General features: G+C 41.3%; 1 protein-coding gene, 1 long non-coding RNA gene and 1 other non-coding gene across 11 annotated transcripts in view; 1 reads left to right on the top strand and 2 right to left on the bottom strand.

The window, feature by feature from the left end:
- LOC116091161 overlaps nucleotides 1–4,859 on the top strand; it is a 35,101-nt gene extending 30,242 nt beyond the window's left edge. For all 4 annotated transcript variants that reach the window (XR_004118959.1, XR_004118961.1, XR_004118960.1 and 1 more), the window contains 3 exons: nucleotides 1,354–1,439; nucleotides 4,344–4,423; nucleotides 4,685–4,859. This is a non-coding gene — a long non-coding RNA (uncharacterized LOC116091161). The remainder of the gene's footprint in view (nucleotides 1–1,353; nucleotides 1,440–4,343; nucleotides 4,424–4,684) is intronic.
- Csnk2a1 (casein kinase 2 alpha 1) overlaps nucleotides 1–19,398 on the bottom strand; it is a 49,315-nt gene that overhangs the window by 14,724 nt on the left and 15,193 nt on the right. For 5 of the 6 annotated variants that reach the window (XM_031372255.1, XM_031372256.1, XM_031372257.1 and 2 more), the window contains 5 exons: nucleotides 8,945–9,155; nucleotides 5,139–5,250; nucleotides 2,354–2,455; nucleotides 1,798–1,848; nucleotides 977–1,036 (listed from right to left, as the gene is read on the bottom strand). In XM_031372255.1, coding sequence (XP_031228115.1) covers nucleotides 977–1,036; nucleotides 1,798–1,848; nucleotides 2,354–2,455; nucleotides 5,139–5,250; nucleotides 8,945–9,045 — 426 coding nt within the window. In that variant the 5' untranslated portion in view covers nucleotides 9,046–9,155. Of the gene's footprint in view, nucleotides 1–976; nucleotides 1,037–1,797; nucleotides 1,849–2,353; nucleotides 2,456–5,138; nucleotides 5,251–8,944; nucleotides 9,156–12,833; nucleotides 13,034–19,398 lie in introns of those variants that run through there. The other variant, XM_031372259.1, reaches the window with a different exon arrangement.
- On the bottom strand, nucleotides 19,266–19,367 carry LOC116092652. Its single transcript, XR_004119393.1, has one exon. It is a non-coding gene; the product is annotated as a U6 spliceosomal RNA (small nuclear RNA).

Genomic DNA, 19,398 nt, shown 5'->3' with positions numbered 1-19,398 from the left:
TTTTTTGGTTTTTCAAGACAGGGTTTCTCTGTATATCCCTGTCTGTCCTGAAACTCACTCTGTAAACCAGGTTGGCCTCGAACTCTTAGAAATCTGCCTGTCTCCACCTCCCAAGTGCTGGGATTAAAGGCGTATGCTACCACTGCCCAGCTAAGAATATTTATTTATTATTATTATAAATGAGTACACTGTAGCTGTCTTCAGACACACCAGAAGAAGGATTCAGATTTCATTATGGGTGGTTGTGAGCCACCATGTGGTTGCTGGGATTTGAACTCATGACCTTCGGAAGAGCAGTCGGTGCTCTTGCCCGCTGAGCCATCTCACCAGCCCAAGAATATTTTTTATAAACCCATTTGTTTCTTGACACACTGTAGCCCAGGATGGCCTTGAACATGTGGCAGTCCTCGTACTGGGATTACAGTAAGTCCTATACCTCCAGGCCAGTGTCATTTGTTGAATCCTGAGTAAAATAAAGTGTATCAGCTGCCAGTGCATAAGAAAAGGTTGTTTTCACACTGTCAATTCCACTCTGTTGTCTTTAAGGAATCCCAGGGCTGGGGATACAGGTAACTCCTAAAGTATCTGGCATGCATCACAGAATAAAACTATGACAAAAAAAGGCATTCTAAAGCTGAGTGTGATGGGTCATAACTCTGAATCCCAGAATGTGAGAAGCTGGGAAAGAAAGATTAACAAGATAGGCCTCCCTGGACGGGACTGACTTGTGAGTTGTCAGCCACCCTTGCTTCAGAGTAGCCCCTGTCACACAACACCTACATGTTCTACTTACAGTTCTACTGCACCCCACTTCATTACTGAGACTTTACTCAAGAGTCTAATACTAAAAACATTTTAAAACTATTGTTGAAGCCCTCTGCTTACAGCACATATTTAATACCCTAGGTTTCTCTATCATCAAATAAATGAAAGCAAAGATCATCCTAAAAACATTCAATACCTATTAAGTACTCACTTTCAGAATTTCATACATGTAAAATCGTATGTCGTAGTCTGTTAACGTCTGATACAATTGCTGTTAAAGACAAATAAAACAGTTAAGCTATAAAACAATGCTAAGATGAAAATTTCCTCACGGTAATTCATTGAACATGAGCCCAAGATTTGTTTTTCAAACGCTCTCAACTTCTCCACCAAAAATTCACTTTCAAGAGACCCTACATGTCAAACACTATAAATGTGTACTAAGGAAAGCGCCTCCATTCTTCAGTTATACCAGAATAGAGAACTGTTCACAGCCGTAGGCCACCTGAGAATGTGCATTCAAAGGTCTGTACTGTACATGTTGTGTTATAGCAGAATCTTACATGACCTTTTCTCATTATCTTCCAGGACCTGCATCCTAGAGGATGGAGCACAGCTCAGTGATGGCTGAGTTGCCAGGCACTTTACACTGGGTCCAATATCCAGCAACAAGTGTAAGGAAAAAGAGGAATAGCCTCAAGTTCCTAAGGATCTTAAGAAATGTGCTAGTCTTTGTATTATAGAACTAACATAAACAATATATTCTTTCTTGTACATGGTTGCCTAAACTCAACATGTACTGTCACCTTCACTAGAATGGACAGCAGCAGAAACTGATAAATGTGATAAGATGCAAATGGACTAGTTATTCTAACAGTGCACTGAACAAAATGAGTGTAAAGGACATGGAAAGCAGACATTACTTTAGCACTAATAAAAACAAGCAAAAAGCAAGCTCTTTCTACACTGGCATCCCCAAATCTCTCTCTGTCATCTAAAAATCCAGTAGTTTTAAATGGTTATAGATGATACCTTGAAGTCTGTGTTGTTTACATGTTCAAAAACCAAGGCAGGGGTTCGTGACTAAGGGAAGAAAAAGAAAACACATTAGTATCGGCACTGGCAGCTTTAGTTTTCAGCTTGTGGATGTTGTGTAGAGAATATGACAGTCCTTGTTGCAGTACTAAGAAATTTTGTTCACTCTGATCATTACCACACTTAGGGTATTTTTTGGAAGGATTGAGGAAAAACTCTCTAAGCAGCTGAAACCTCACAAGGCTTGAGGTGGCCCAACCAGATACCTATTGCCAAATGACACTTGGCTTCAGATGCATATTGTGTTAACACATTTGGGTTTTAGTGTTATCAATCTTCTAGGAGGAACAGACTTTGTGCATGCATGAGTGTGTGTGCACGTGTGTACTGAAATCTCTTCTTTCAAAGCAGAGCCTAAGCTGGTTAAATGTATAACTGATTTAGAACATTTAAAGCAGCATTAAAAGGTGATGACAATAGAACCAAGTCAGTAATGCTTTGGGCGCAGCATCACTGGAGCCCTGATGGGCCTTGGGAACATCACTGTACTTACCACAGGGTCTTTTACAATGTCTGCAAGTGTGATGATGTTGGGCCCACCTCTCAAATTCTCCAAAATCTTTATTTCACGCTTAATTTTCTTCTTTTTTACTGGCTGAAATAGTAAAGAGTAAAACTATCAGAAAAAAGAGCATTTCCTAGTGCATCTCAGTTACCAGTAATACAGAGCTCTCTGTGAAGTATAGTGTGGTTCAGCAGGCAGTGCATGAAAAAAAAAGCAACTGATAGAAATTGCATATTGACAGCCTACTGGCTAAATGACTTCTGTAATATTTCAAACAACTTTATGCAAAAATTAGTTTTAAAATTGTTATGATGTATCGGTGTTTTGCCTGCGTGTACATTTGTGCATGTGTGCCTGATATCCTCAGAGGCCAGAAGAGGGCATCAGATCCTCTAGGACTAGAGTTTAATATGGTTATGAGCTGCCATGTGGTCTAGGAATCAAAGCCAGTTCCTCCAAAGAACAGCTACAGCTCTCAACCACTGAGTCATCTCTTCATTCTAGAGTCAACATTTTAAAACATCAGAATGCAAATATGCATTTTCTAGATTTTCTTTGCAAAAGAAACCATCAAGAAACACTAGATCTGCACTGTTACATGATACTAGTTACCTGCAGCTAAGAAGCAACTATCTGGGCTGGCAAGATGGCTCTGCGGGTAAGAGCACTGACTGCTCTCCCGAAGGTCCTAAGTTCAAATCCTAGCAACCCCATGGTGGCTCACAAGCACCTGTAATGATATCTGACACCCTCTTCTAGTGCATCTGAAGACAGCTACAGTGTAATTGTAATAATAAATATATTGGGCTGGAGCAAGTGGGGCCGACCAGAGCCAGCAGGGCAAACCAAAAGTGAGCAGAGGTCCTAAAAGTTCAATTCCCAACATCAACATGAAGGCTCACAACCATCTGTACAGCTACAGTGTACTCATACCTAAAATACATAAATCTTTTTTTTTTCTTCCGAGACAGGATTTCTCTGTATAGCCCTGGCTGTCCTGGAACTCACTCTGTAGACCAGGCTGGCCTCGAACTCAGAAATCCGCCTGCCTCTGCCTCCCAAGTGCTGGGATTAAAGGAGTGCGCCACCAAGCCCAGCATCTTTTTTTTTTTTTTAAAAGAATTATCTCGTTTTCTTTTGTAGAGGAGGGTGTATGTAGTGCATATGCATGTATACATGTGTGTGAATATAAAAGCTAGGTCAACACTGGGCATCTTCTCAATTGCTTCTCCATTACATTTGTTATGTTATATATAACGTTTCCTTACTACTTTTTTTTGTATTTTCGAGACAGGGTTTCTCCGTGTAGCCCTGGCTGTTCTGGAACTCACTCTGTAGACTATGCTGGCCTCAAACTCAGAAATCCACCTGCCTCTGCCTCCCAAGTGCTGGGATTAAAGGCATGCACCACCACTACCCGGCTTTTTTTTTCTTAAAGATTTTTATGTTATTTATTATATATAAGTACACCATAGCTGTCTTTGGACACCCCAGAAGAGGGTATCAGATCTCATTACAGATGGTTGTGAGCCACCATATGGTTGCTGGGATTTGAACGCAGGACCTTCAGAAGAGCAGTCAATGCTCTCAACCACAGAGCTATCTCTCCAGCCCCCATTTACTTACTTCTAAATAAACCCCACAGCATGTACAACTTAAGACACTAAACTGACTGTCGGTCTTGGTTGCAAGCATCTTTACCTGATGGGCCACCTTAATAAGTCCTCTACCTTTTGAGACAGGATCTCAATAAATCTGAAGCTTCCTAAGTAATGGTTAGCCTGCCTGGCCATTAAGTCCCAGGCATACTCCACTCTCTACATGTCCCAAACTGACTATAGGCACACACTGTTATGACTGGCTTTTTAGGTGGTTACTAGGGATCTGAATCCAAGTCCTCAGACTTGCATAGCAAGCATTTTTCTGACTAATATTCCCATCTGTTATTTTGTCTGTGTGTGTTTCTCCTTTCTTGTAGCACTAAGAATCAAACCCACGGCCTCCTGCAAGCATTCTACCAGCATACCACATGCCCAGATAGCTCCTCTTTCTGACAAGGTATGCACTGCCAGGTTTGTCTTACTCGCAACCGTTCATATAGTTGAAGTGCAGGTGGTGATATCACAGTACCTGCACTCATGTCATCTGCTTGCCTTTCTTATCCTTACAGAGCAGAGATAATGATTTGCTTACTGAAAACAAGAGCATAGGACGTAACTCAAAGCACAGGACATGGACACTGTAAACTTGGGAAAGAGGAGTCTGCATTTTTATTCCCCCTCTTTGACCACATCCTAACTATCCCTTCTCTTGCTTTAGGTTTAATCTGTCACCTAGTATCAGGTGTTCTACGGACTTCAGAGGATATAATGGGTAGGCTAAACTACTGAAAAATATTGGGCTGGTGAGATGGCTCAGCGGGTAAGAGCACTGACTGCTCTTCTGAAGGTCCTGAATTCGGATCCCAGCAACCACATGGTGGCTCACAACCACCCGTAATGAGATCGGATGCCCTCTTCTGGTGCGTCTGAAGACAGCTGCAGTAAATTATGCTGGAGCGAACCAGACTGGAGCAAGGGGCCGGCAGAGGTCCTGAGATCAACAGCAGCCACACACATGATAGCTCACGGCCATCTGTACAGCTACAGTGTACTCATACGCATAAAATAAATAAAAATAAAAAAAATATTTTAAGTGACATGTATAAAAAGGCATCAATATGTACAGATTCCATATTCCAAGTAACTCTTGACATTGTTTCTCTTATACTCACCTTGAGAATTTTAACAACAACTTTTTCATTATTTGTGATGTTGATGGCTTCAAACACTTCACTGTATTTGCCCCTGCCTAATTTTCGAACAAGCTGGTAGTCATCTTGATTTCTGTGGATCAAAAACAAAGTTTCAAAATTTCAAATTTAATTTTCTAAAACTGTATTTTTGCCAGACATGGTCTACATGCTTGCAATTCTAGTCTTGGAAGCAAACACAGGATGATCTGCATTCAAGGTCATCCTGGTCTGTTTATAGAAAGCTTATTGACAGCCTGGGCTACAGATGACTCTGAAAAGAGAAAAAGGAACACACACAAACACACACACACACGCGCGCACACACACACACACACACACACACACACAAATGGAGGGAGAGATAAAAAGAGAGAACTTTATTACCAATAGACGTAAAACAAGAGATATTCCAAATGTTACACTAAAAAAACAAACAAACAAACAAACACAGAAAACTTGAGGCTATGGCTCACTTAGCAGAACGCTGACCTACCAGACATGGTAATACACCTATACTCCTAGCATTGAGGAGGTAAATATCAGAAGTCAAGGTCATTCTCAGCTACATAGTTAAAAGCTAGCCTATGTATGAGATCCTGTCTCAAAAAGCATTAATATTAATATTTATTATTATTATTCTCTCTCTCTCTCTTTCTCTCTCTCTCTTTTAAGCATTCTTCAAATGTCCTTTTAAATCTCAAACTATTACGTACTAATGGCACAGTGCACGCAGTTAGCTTGTATGTTTGTCTTCAACAGCATGCTAATTTTCCCTTCAATTTGTATGTATTCTTGCTTCATACTACTTGGTCCACTGTTGGCACTTAGTAGAACTCAACAAATGATGTAAGGGTATTAGAGATATACCTGGAAGTAGCCCTTTCTTATTAGGCCTCTTTTTCTACAAAATTGCTTCCATATATAAATATATTTAGGTTTGATCTCTCATCTGTCCTTCTGACATGTAATAAAGTTTGCAACTGCATTAGAAACACTGAATTATGGGGTCCTGCTTTTACCTACATTCTGTTAACTAATAAGAACATTAGCGCTTATAAGCAGAGTAAATAACAAGCTATGTTAATACTCCCCCCCCTTCCCCTGATGCTTAGAGGCTTTTGCTCTAATAATAAATAAATGCAATCCCAGGACCCAGGAGACTCAGGAAGGGGAACAGCAAGTCTGAGGCTAGCCTGGGCTACAAAATGAAGGTTCACTATAAAAAGCAAGCAAGTGCCGGGCAGTGGTAGCGCACAACTTTAATCCCGGCACTTGGGAGGCAAAAACAGACGGATTTCTGAGTTCGAGGCCAGCCTGGTCTCCAGAGTGAGTTCCAGGACAGCCAGGGCTATACAGAGAAACCTTGTCTCAAAAAAACAAAAAACAAAAAACAAAACCAAAAACAAAACAACAACAACAACAACAACAACAAAAAAGCAAGCAACAATAAACCTACTGGCTACTAGTAATTCTACTAGATATGGCAGTACACACCTATTCCCAGATATTTGGGAGGCTGGGGCAGGAGGGTTTGCCCCAAATTTAGGGTTTGCCTAAGTGAATTCAAGGTCAGCCTATTTAACTTACAAAAACATTATCTCAAAATAAAAAATAAAGTGGGGCTGGTGGCACCTGCCTGGATTAACAAACCCTAGTCCTTGGGAGGTAAAAACAGGATGATCAGAAGTTTAAGCACAGCCTAAGTATGAGAATCTGTCTCAAAATACATCTTCCTCCCCAAGAAAATGGAGCTGGAGAGATGACTTAGTAGTAAAGAGCACTTGTTTTTAGAGAGGAACCAGCTTCAGTTCCCAGCACTCACAGGTTGGCTTACAACCATCTGTGAACTTCAGTTCTAGGGGACCTGACCCCATCTCCTGATCCCTAAGGGTACTGGCAAAACATGTATACACACACACACATACACACACACACACACAATAAATAAATCTTACAGTAAATAAATATGGGCTGGCAAGATGGCTTAGAAGGTAAAGGCCCTTGCTATAGAGACGTGAATTCAAACGCTGGTCCCATACAATACACAGAAAGAACCATGTCCCAAATGTGGCACATGCAGACTCCTCATTAAATAATGTGAAAAATTTCACACCCCATGAAATAAAATAAGATGAAAAAACTAGACCGAGAGGTAGCTCAGTTAAAAATACTCTACCATGCATGAATCCCTGATGCATAACCTGGGTGTGCTGGTTATACCTGCAGTCCCAGCTCTGGAGAGTGGAGACAGGAAGACTACAAGCTTAATGTCATCCTGGGCTAGACAGCAAATTTAAGGGTAGTTTGGGAGACTGGAGATAACCCAGCAATTGAGTATCCGCCTATGACTATAAAGGCTCTAGGTTTAATGCTAAGTAATGGGGGAAAGCGGGAAGCTAAATTCTATTTCTTCTTATAATACAATATGTACCATTATCAGCCACTCATTTTTTCAAGCAGTTACAAAGGAGAAAGAAAAGACAAAAAGAACAATGGACAACATTAATACTATCCAGTCTTTCTGTTTGCTGAGTTCTCTCATACAAGGGCATATAAACTAATACAAACAAGCAATTAGCACCATGCAAACACTCAAAGGGGCTCTCTAGTACCATTTCAACACAGCTATGAGTAAAACACTTGACTCGAGATAAAATTCTTAAGACTCCTGCAAGTAACCACAGGTATAACTAGAGTTCAAAGTCTGTGACATTATAGAATTGTTAAGATTATCAACAGAGATAACATTTATTGGTTTGTAATCATGGTTCTTGGTGGTATCTCTAAGGCAAGAGTGTCTCCTTATATGCAGAAAAATTGCTTGCTGTTAAATTATTACAGCATATTAAAATGGAAAACAAATGCTATTGACAGTTCAGGGAGACAGTTTTAACCATTTACTCCATTCACATGGAGTCAGATATAAAGTACAGTATATGGGAGCTAACATTTTATTTTATTTATTTATTTTTTGGTTTTTCGAGACAGGGTTTCTCTGTCTAGCCCTGGCTGTCCTGGAACTCACTCTGTAGACCAGGCTGGCCTCGAACTCAGAGATCCACCTGCCTCTGCCTCCCAAGTGCTGGGATTAAAGACGTATGCCACCACCACCAAGCCAGCATTTTATTTTTGAAACAAGGTTTACTAGCCCAGGTTGACCTATAATTCAAGGTCATATGGCCTCTGCTCTGATTTCTAAATCTAGCTGAGTTATAGTCAGCTATATGTATATAAAGTTATACTCAGTATATGTATGTATATGTGTGTGTATCAATTTAAACATTGCTTTTTTTTAACTCAATTATCAAATGCTTTTATCACAAAAATGACAAAACTCTAATTAAATGTCTCGTTCAGGCAGGAAATGCAAACATTCAAATGAGCCTCTCATTTGATGGTAAACATGGTTGTTGAAGGAAACAATAGCTCTTGCAAATGCAAAATGGACTACTCCAGGGGTCTAGGAAGTTGTCCTGGAAAGGATCCATGGAAAGTCCCATTGAAAGGGACTAGGGTCATGGGAAGGATAAAAGGTTTAAATCCTGTTTCTCAGACTTTATTATAACTATGGGACAGAACCCTGGTCCCCAAAGTGCTGTATATAATTAGGAGACTGGTAATTCACAATGCTGAGGGGCTACACTTACCTTTACCTCAGACGCCCAGGCAAGTCCCACATTTGTGATCTACCTGCATATCCTACAAACTGGGCTGCCAAATCAGCAAGCTTATCCTTGTCCTTGAGCTTTGAACAGGTGAGTAGAGAAATAAATGGAAATAATTACCCCCATTCCACCACATGTGATTCATAGTCCCAGTACTCTCGGGGTCTGTGCGTGTTAACATCTGTGTAAACTCTGGCCCTGCTTGGCACGGGTCCCGACATGTCAGACAGGTTGACAGACAAAGCTGAACTTGATGTTTGAAGATCCGGCAATCACTGTGTTCAAAGCAGAAGTTGCTTGGTAAGACTGTTTCAGACCCCTTTTCTTCACACTGCAGAAACAAAATGTAAAAAGACAAAAATTTTACTTTTTTCAAAGTATAATGCCAAGAAAACTATTTTACTAATAACAATGGTCTCAAATATACATCTGTGCTAAAATGTCCCAGCTGTACTAGAACTGACACCAAACCTAATCAAATCTGTGAAGTAGCCTGTAATCTGCATGCATGCCAAGATTAAAAAAAAAAAAAAAAAAAAAAAAAAACAGTCCTGAGTAGCAGCAATACCACTGTTTATACAGAACATTTAGCCGGGCAGTTGTGGCGCATGCCTTTAATCCCAGCACTTGGGAGGCAGAGGTAGGCAGATCTCTGAGTTCGAGGCCAGCCAGGTCTACAGAGTGAGTTCCAGGACAGCCAGGGCTACACAGAGAAATCCTGTCTCGAAAAACCAAAAAAAGCAAAACAAAACAAACAGAACATTTAGATAAACTTGATTTCTTAAAAACAGAAACTGGTACTTTCTCTTTATAGGAACAAACTTAATAAAAACTGCTGACGGTGCGGCAGCAGACACCTATAATCCAGCACTTCAGAGGCAGGATTTCTAGGTTTTCATCAGCTATATGGAGTTTGAGGCCAACTTGGGCAGGACACCTTGTCACAAAACAACTACAAAAAACATATCTTCAGAAAAGGGCCCAGAACACATGAAGCAGACAGAAGAATTGGAAAATTCAAGGTTAGCCCTAACAAGTTGAAGGCTCCCCTACACAATAAGAGATTTTGTCTCAAAAACAAAACACCAAAAACCTACAAAACAAAACAACTCCCACAAAACAAAACACAAGTCAACAACAAAATCTGGGGAAAATCAGTATGTTTTTATAACCATGCTATCAAATCAAATACCCTCCCTGACATTTGTCTTCCTCCACTGAAATCCCTAGAACACTTGTTAATCCCTGTGCTGCAGGGATTTAATGAAAATGTACTGGGTCTTCCATGTGATAACTTCAGAGAGACATATGCAGTTTTCTGGTTTATAATGCCTCACTTCATTCAAGAGCCAGCCTGGCCTACAAAAAATGCAGGCCAGTTAAGTTTACATAGCAAGACCCTGTCTCAAAACAATAGCACCATGATACACAACCAAAAGACAAAACAAAACACCAATAATCAAAAAAGCAAAAGAGATATGACAACTCAACACAACATACTTCCCTTAACTGTTGTATCACAGGGAAGAAGATGCAATAGATAATTCTGACAAAACTAGACAGAGGCAAGTTAAAGATTTATACTAGTGTAAAATTATGAAGTTGATATATTACCATATTAGGAAAAATTCCTGAAATAACTAAGTGTGCCCACATGTGTGGCACATAAGAGTACACTCATAAATGAAAAACTACATAGAACAAATATTACATTGGGTTGGGAGGGGCTGCAAGGATGGCTCAGTCAGTAAAGCACTGAGTTCAATTCCCAGATCCTTGGTTAAAAACAAGCAAACAAAAACCAACAGCTACTTGTGGTGGTATATGCCTGTAATTCTAGTGCTGGGAGATCCAGTCAAGATTACTACGGGGACTGAGGCTCTGCTGGCCAGCAAGTTCAGCCCTAAATTAGTAAACGCCAGGCCAATCAAGACCCTGTTTCAAAAAGGAGATGAATGTATTAAGAGAGCACCCAAAGTTATTTATTCTCTGGCCACCATAACAACAGCATATACAGGTACACCCTCAAATACGTGCACTGGTGCAGAGATAAACTAAGCTAAGCAGACTGCACACCACACCACACCCCGCAACACACACCCACACACAAGCAGTTAAAGGGCTGGAGAGATGGCTCAGCAGTTAAGAGCACTGACTGCTCTTCCTGGTGTCCTGAATTTAATTCCCAGCAACCACATGGTGCTCACGACCATCTGTAATGGAATCTGATGCCCTCTTCTGGTGTGTCTGAAGACAGCTACAGTGTACTCACATACATAAAATAAATCTTAAAAAAAAAAAAAAACTGTCAGACATTTCTGTTTGTTTGTTTGTCTTTCAAGACAGGGTTTCTCTGTAAAGACCTGGCTGTCCTCGAACTCAGAAATCCACCTGCCTGTGCCTCCCAAGTGCCGGGATTAAAGGCATGAGCCACCACTGCCTGGTGCGGGGTTTGAGATGGGATTCACTATATAGCCCAGGCTGGCCTTGGATTTACCACCCAGGTGCTGATTCCAATTCGCACTTCCCTTAAAGTTGGGGTTATTCTTACCCTTTTATGTGTTTATTGGCCATTTTTATCACTTTAATCAAAGAAATGTCTACTCTATTCTGTTGTCTCACATTTAATTTTGAAACCATTTCCAATAAAAGTTTAAAATAGTGGGTTTATCCATTCACACTTAGAAAGAATTAAACTGAATCCCAATCTCATACCAATTATAAAATCAATTCAAACTCCATTACAACCCTTAATACCAACCAACAAAGGATTAATATCTACAATATATGAAGAACTAAGAAAATCACGATCCAAGGGCCAGGAAGAGGGCTCAGCAGGTAAAAGTGCTTTCAGAACAGACCTAACAACCTAGGTTTGGATCCCTGAAATCCATGGAAGAGTGGCCTGACCTCTGACATCCATCCATACAAGTCTTTTTTTAAAAGAAAATTAAGACTAAAGAGATGGCTCCAAGCACCAGACACATGCCACATGGTTACCATACATACTCATAAAATAAATCCTTAAAAAGGAGGGAAGAAATAAAAAGGACAGGAGGAGCTAAAGGCTCAGTATTGACAGCACTCACTATTCTTGCAGAGGACCTGAGTTTGGTCCCCAATACCCACATTCCTAACCATCTGTAACTCTTGTTCCAGGGTATTCAATGTCCTTTTCTGGCCTCTCCATGGACATTGTGCATGTGTGCACATGCGCACACAGTATACAGACATGAGTGCAGGCAAAATACATACACATAAGGCCATAACCTAGAGTCATTTGGGAAGAGTCTCAATAAAGGACTGTCTACACAGGCTGGTCTAGGGACATGTCTGTGAGTTCCAGGACAGCCAGGGCTATACAGAGAAGCCCTATTGGGGGAGGGGGGGGAAGGGAATGTCTTAAAGGTGCTATGACTAGCTGCTTTAAACTCTTGCTGCAGTGTCTTCCTCACAATCACACTATAGCCTGAAACTATAAGCTAAAATAAACCATTTCATCCAAATTGTTCTTTTTTGGGGATTTTTTTTTCCTTTATAGACATTTTTTAGAGGCCAGACACTGGGGTACACATCTTTAACCCAGCTCTTGGAAAACAGAGGTAGATGGATCTCTGAGTTCTTAGCCAGCCTGGTTTACAAAGCAAGTTCCAAGATAGCCAGGGCTACACAGAGAAACCCTGTCTTGAAAATCCAACAAAACAAAACAGCACATTTAGACTTATTTATGTGTATATTTTGCCTGAAGTATATACACTATGTGTATATGTGTGTGAGAGAGAGAGAGTGTGTGTGTGTGTGTATGTATGTATATGTGTGCGCACACTTATCACATGCATGGCTGGTGTCCAATTAGCCAGAGGAGTGCAAAATGGTTCCCCTAGAATTGGAGTTAGAGATGTTTGTGAGCCACCATGTGGGTGCCACTGAGCATCTCTACAGTGCCCCCTATTGGAATACTTTATCATAGCAATAGAAATGAAGCTTGTCCCAAACTGGGCAACCAAACCTTTAATCACAGCACTCAGGAGGTGAAGACAAGAGAGGACTAGTTTGCTGTTTACAGCCCTCCAATGAAGTGCTTTAAGCAGGTGCAGTAAGTAGGAACAAGTCGTAATCCCAGCACTTAGCAAGCTGAGGCAGGAAAATCACTTCAAGTTAAGATGGACTACATAGTGAGGATGATCCTGTCTATAAATAAAAACAACAAATAGTAACATGGTTTACTGCCACACAGAGCAAATCATCTGTAAAATGACATTCAACTTTACAATAACAGTAAGACATTCACACAAACTTTTTTTTTTCGAGACAGGGCTTCTCTGTATATCCCTGGCTATCCTGGAACTCACTCTGTAGACTAGGCTGGCCTCAAACTCAGAAATCCGCCTGCCTCTGCCTCCCAAATGCTGGGATTAAAAGCGTGAGCCACCACTGCCCGGCTCACACAAACTTCTAATGGCTGGACTTTTCTAGAGTATCAGAATAAAATGGGTTTCCTGAATTGTGGTGCTGTAACTTCAGTAAACGATTGGGATGTAGAGAGTTGAGAAAACAGATGTTTCTCATGTAAATAGCACATGAAAAACCAGGTGATGTATGAGATAAATACCTGAATTAGTATTTCACTTGCACCTCTGTAACTTCTAACAAAAGGAAACAAAGACAGACCAAGTTTCTCACCTATTGGCTTGGTTTCTTCATATATTTCCTCTCATGTCTAACAATCATGTACATATGAATCCACTGTAAAAGGTGACGTTAGGTTTTGGATTACCATTCTCCCTTGGGCTTCTGCAGGAGATTGACTCCAAGATCAACCACCAGCAAATACCACACTGAAGGAACTCAGTCCTTACATAAAGTAATATTGGGCTAGGTATGGTGAATGTACCTATAACCGCAGCAATTACGAAGGTGGTGCAGGACTGACAGTTCAAAGCTAGCCTGGGATACATGAGACTGTTTAAAAAACAATTTTCACATAATGATTCTTTTATTCCCTGTGTACTCTAAACTATCCCCAGATTATTTATTTTATAAGATGTTTACTGTAAATACTACATAAAAAGCTGTTAGACTATATGGTTTAGACAGTAACAGTCTCTACCTGCTTAGTACAGATGTAACTGGTTTTTCTGAATATAGTTTTTCAATCCATGATTGGCTGAATCTGTAAAGGCAGGAGAACCCAAGGCTGATCAAGCATGAGCTAAGTTTAATGCTTAACGACCTACCTGTGGACTGATGACAGAAGATCACAAAAACAGTTCAAGCAGACAGAGACTGAGAGTGAGCAGGATTTAGGAGGCAGAGGCTGTTGTAACTCTTGTGAGAAAGGCCAACCCAGCTCAATCTAGGCTCCTAGTGGCATACAAGCTGGACACCACCACCAAAAAATCCTCTGGCATAGAATTAATTGCATAACAAACAGCTCTGGGTAGACTGGAAAATAAGTGGGCGGTAACTCATTTCTATTTGAATATATTATTGGTATCATGTATGAGATAGGTAAAAATTCACAAGACATGTTTTGGATGTAAATTTTAAATGGCTGTGAGACATTCAAATGGAGACTCTGAGTGGACAATTAGGGATCAGCAGTCTAGAGCTAGAAGAGGTTCTCAGCTTTAAATACCCAATTGTCTCTGAAATTCTTTTTAAATATCCATTAGATTATGTGTGTGTTGAAGAAACAGCAAGTGCTCTAATCCACGAGCCATCTCTCCACCCCCCCCCCAGCCTTTTCATTTATTTTTTTTGCTACCCTCCCTTTTTGGTTTTTTAAGACAAGGTCTCTTTGTGTAGCCTTGGCTGTCCTGGAAATAACTCTGTAAACTAGGCTGGCCTCAAACTCAGAGATCTACCTGTCTACCTCCTGAGTGCTGTGATTAATGGCACCCCCACACTCAGATCTTCATGCTTCAAGCACCCTTACCCCAATAATGACCTATGTCCCTCGTCCGCACTTTAACAACAGCTTATTTGGAAGTTAGCAAAGCAAATGAGCATTGGCTACCTGGAGGGTCAGTGTTTATAACCACTGTGCAATAAATTAGACCTTAAGGACATCTGAATCATCCTAAATTACCATCTTCCCAACCATTTAGTGACTAACAATTCCATGGTACTATATCTCCATACTGCTGAGCATGGGAGTGCATGCCTGTTAATTCCAGCACTCAGTAGGCTGAGGAAGGACGATCACCAAGAATGAGGTCACCTGGTTATGAGACAAGACACTACCTCAAAACAACCAAAAGACATTGCTAAGTCTTGAATGCCTGAAGTTTAGCCTGTCAAAATCTTCCTTACTTAAGTCAACCACACCAAAGCCAGTTACATGGCTCTGTATACCGATTATTCAATAAAATAGAATTAAAGGAAAACTCCATTAAAACTAAGAAGCTGGGCTGGAGAGGTGGCTCAGTGGGTAAGAGCACTGACTGCTCTTCCAGAGGTCCTGAGTTCAAATCCCAGCAACCACATGGTGGCTCACAACCATCTGTAATGAGATCTGACGCCCTCTTCTGGTGTGTCGGAAGACAGCTACAGTGTACTTACGTATAATAATAAAATCTTTAAAAAAAAAAAAAAAAAAAACTAAGAAGCTTAGAAATGGTCCAATATGTGATAACTACAAAAGCCCCACTACGTATTTCTTTTTTTCTTTTTTGGTTGTTTAAGACAGGGTTTCTCTGTGTAGCCCTGGCTGTCCTGGAACTCACTCTGTAGACCAGGCTGGCCTGGAACTCAGAAATCCACCTGCCTCTGCCTCCCAAGTGCTGGGATTAAAGGCATGCGCCACCACGGCCGGCTTACATATTTCTACTAATGTAAATTTTGAAGAATTTTCTAGTGTTTAAAACAAAGGATAACACCAGAACTTGAAAAAAAATGAAACTAGTTTTTATACCACAAAAAGTTTTATTTAGCACATTTAAATATTAATGTTTGTTTATAGCCAGGTGGTGGTAGCGCACATCTTTAATCCCAGCGTTTGGGAGGCAGAGGCAGGTGGATTTCTGAGTTTGAGGCCAGCCTGGTCTACAGAGTGAGTCCCAGGACAGCCAAGGCAACACAGAGAAACCCTGTCTGGAAAAACCAAATGTTTGTTTATTACCCAAACAAACCATGAGAGATGGGGATAGAGCTCACTGGTCAAGTACTTGCCTAGCACACAGATACCTCCATTCAAGCTCAATCACTAATACACAAACATGGGATAGGGATGGAGATCACTGAGAGCACCTGCCTATTTTGAGACTACAGTTCCCTCTTCAGCAGCCAACAACTCAAACCAGAACATTCCATCCCTAGGCCAAACACTGAATAAATGAGATCTTAAAACCATCCAGACACAAAGAGTTGTAAAGAACAAGGACCCAGGCACAGTAGTACCAGCGTACAATATCCCAGTACTTGGCAGGGGTGGGGTGGGTAGATCAGGAGTGCACATCCACCCTCAGCTATACTGCAGGTTAGAGACAAGCTTTGGCTACATGATATCCTCTCTCAAACTAACAAAGCAGAGGCCAGCAAGATGACTCATGGCAGGATAGGGATTCCAGGGGTGAAGGGGCAGGGCAGAACAGGAGACACAGAGACACACACACAGAGACAGAGACAGAGAGAGAAAGACAGAGACAGAGACAGAGAGACAGAGACAGAGACAGAGACAGCTAGACAGACAGAGGCAGTCCCAAAGCCCAAAGACCTAAGTGGGTTCAACTCCAGGACCTACATGGTAGAAGCAGTGAACTCTTGCAAGCTGTCCTGACCTTCATGCTCATGCCACCCACAAGCATACACACAAACAAAATAAGGAATGTGGTCAGACTGTATTGACTTCACATGGAGGACTATGCTTGAAAGAAAAGCAACCACGTGAGGAAAGCACCTAAGCTCTGTTGCAGAGAAACATCTCTGGAACTCACTCAGGGAAAGCACAAGTGTACTTGCTTCCCTTTCTGTAAATTCAAAGATCGAAACTGAAGTCAAACAAGGGATGGGAATACACTTAGGAAAGTCCTTCCACAGCATCTCCAAGCCCTTTATGTACGATTCCTGGTACCACAAAACCAGAAAAACAAAACACAGTAAGTCAAAAGAAACTTGCCTTTTTTTCTTTATAAAGTAACCCTGGCTCAGCATAGTGGTGCGCTTGGGAGGCAGATGCAGGTGGATCTCTGAGTCCAGGGCTAGCCATGTCCACAGACCTAGTTCCAAGCCAGAGCTACACAGAAACCCTGTCTTGAAAAGCACTCCTGAGCTGGGTCGTGGAAGGGCATGCCTTTAATCCCAGCACCTGGGAGGCAGAGGCAGGTGGATTTCTGAGTTCGAGGCCAGCCTGGTCCACAGAGTGAGCTCCAGGACAGCCAGAGCTATACAGAGAACCCTGTCTCAAAAAACCAAACAAACAAAAAAACGAAAGAAAGGAAGGAAAGAAGGAAGGAAGGAAGGAAGGAAAGAAGGAAGGAGGGCTGGGGCTTTGAATATGCTGGACACATTCTGTAGTATCTCCTAGGTCCTCTGACTCAGAAAAGGTAATTACAGTTAAAAGTGAGAGAAAACAGGACCCAGAGAAGCAAGGAGGCAAGTAAGCAAAGCTGAAAGACCTTTACTAATCCCTGAAGATTCAAATCTTGTTCTAACTTAAGCCAAAGCCAAGGGTCTTGTAAGGTAGGGAGCATTACAGGTGAATAAAGTTTACACATTTAGGCTGAGAGTGAAGATGAAGACTGGGGGCAAGAAATAAGTATCACATTTCAACTTAGTTTAAGGTAGCCTCTGGAGACCCAATAAGCAAGGTCTCTATAGTTAAAAAAAAAAAATTGTGTTGGGGTAGGGAAGGGGATCTGTTGCCTTGCTATGTGTCTCAATGACCTACCTATACCTATAATCCTAGTATCTTGGAGGTGGAAGCAGGAAAATTAGAAGCTCAAGGTTGGGCTGGAGAGATAGTGGCTCAGTGGTAGAGAAACCTCAGGTTCCATTCACAGTATTCACAATGCAACTCACAACCATCTCTATAGCTCCACTTTCAGGGAATCCAAAGCCTTCTTGACCTTGGAGACACTGAATGCATGTGGTACAGAGCAGAGACATACATAAAGACAAAGTCACAGAAATTAAAATAAAACAAAAATTCTTCAAAGAGGACCTTTGTTCAGTTCCCAGCACCCACTTGTCAGGGTCCCAACCATCTGTTGGTTCTGGAAGGATCTGAACATCCTCTTCTGGCCTGGGCAGGCACTGCATGCATGTGATACTCAGACACACATAGGCAAGAAAATAATAAGCCTTTTATTTCCTTTTTGAGACAGGGTCACTCCCTGAGTGTCCTGGAAATCACTATACAGACCAGCCTGGCCTCAAACTCAGATCTACCTACCTCTGTGCCACTCACCACACTGGTACTGAGTATAAAGGTGTAGGTCACCACACCTGGCTATAACTTAAACTAAAAATAAAATCCTCACCATGAACTACATAGTGAATTTGTGACCAATGAGTTCCATGAGATCCTATCTCAAAATAATAATTTAAATAAAGTAAGCGGGGGTCAAAATGGCTCAGCAGGTAAAGGAGCTTGCTGTCAAGCCTGATAACCTGAGTTTAATCCCCCACATGTGCTTACAAAGGTATTATACTGTGCATGTGTGTAAACATGCCCACACACATTTTAAAAAAATGAATTTGATTTTTAAATCATTTTATTTGTATGAGTGTTTGCATGTGTGCCTAGAGCCTTCAGAAGAGGATACTGGGGCCCTGGAGTTAGAGGTACCCTGTGGGTGCTGGGACTCAAATCCAGGTCTTCTGGAAGGACAAATGCTCTTAACTGTTGAGCCACCTCTCCAGCTCTTCCATCATCATCATCACCACCACCACCACCACCTCCATCATCATCATCATCATCATCATCATCATCATCATCATCATCATCACCATCATCATCTTGAGACAGGGTCTTTCTGCACAGTCCTGGAGCTTGCTATGTAGACCAGGACAGCCTTGAACTCACAGGGCTCCTCCCCCTTCTGCCTGTGTGCTGGAATTAAAGGTATTGCACCCCCACACCTAGCCCTTTACTATTTTCTTAATGGTTTATTTTTATTCTGTACGAGTGTTTCGCTGAACATATGTGCATCATATGCACCTGAGTTTGACTCCCAGGACTTACATGGTGGAAGGAAATAACCACCAGGGCTCACGTGCCCCATCCTCACAACAGATATAATTAAAAAGAAAAAAGTGGTGCTTGGCCAAGTGTGGTGTCACAAACACTTGGGTGGCAGAGGCAGGTGGATCTCTTTTCAAGGCCAGAGTGAGTTTCAGGATAACCAGGGCTACATAGTGAAATCCTGTCTCAAAACAAAATATTAATAAAACCAACAACTAGAATTGAGAGTTCCCTGGCTTTTTCTTTTTTTTCTTTTTAAATATGGAACACTTCTGAATTTGCGTGTCATCCTTGCGCAGGGGCCATCCTAATCTTCTCTGTATCATTCCAATTTTAGTATATGTGCTGCCGAAGCACTATAATTTCTTCTTTCTTCTTCTTCTTCTTT

This window comes from Mastomys coucha, unplaced genomic scaffold (genome assembly GCF_008632895.1).
Source record: "Mastomys coucha isolate ucsf_1 unplaced genomic scaffold, UCSF_Mcou_1 pScaffold15, whole genome shotgun sequence".
Taxonomy (NCBI): domain Eukaryota; kingdom Metazoa; phylum Chordata; class Mammalia; order Rodentia; family Muridae; genus Mastomys; species Mastomys coucha.
This window is presented reverse-complemented; position numbering and strand designations above follow the sequence as displayed.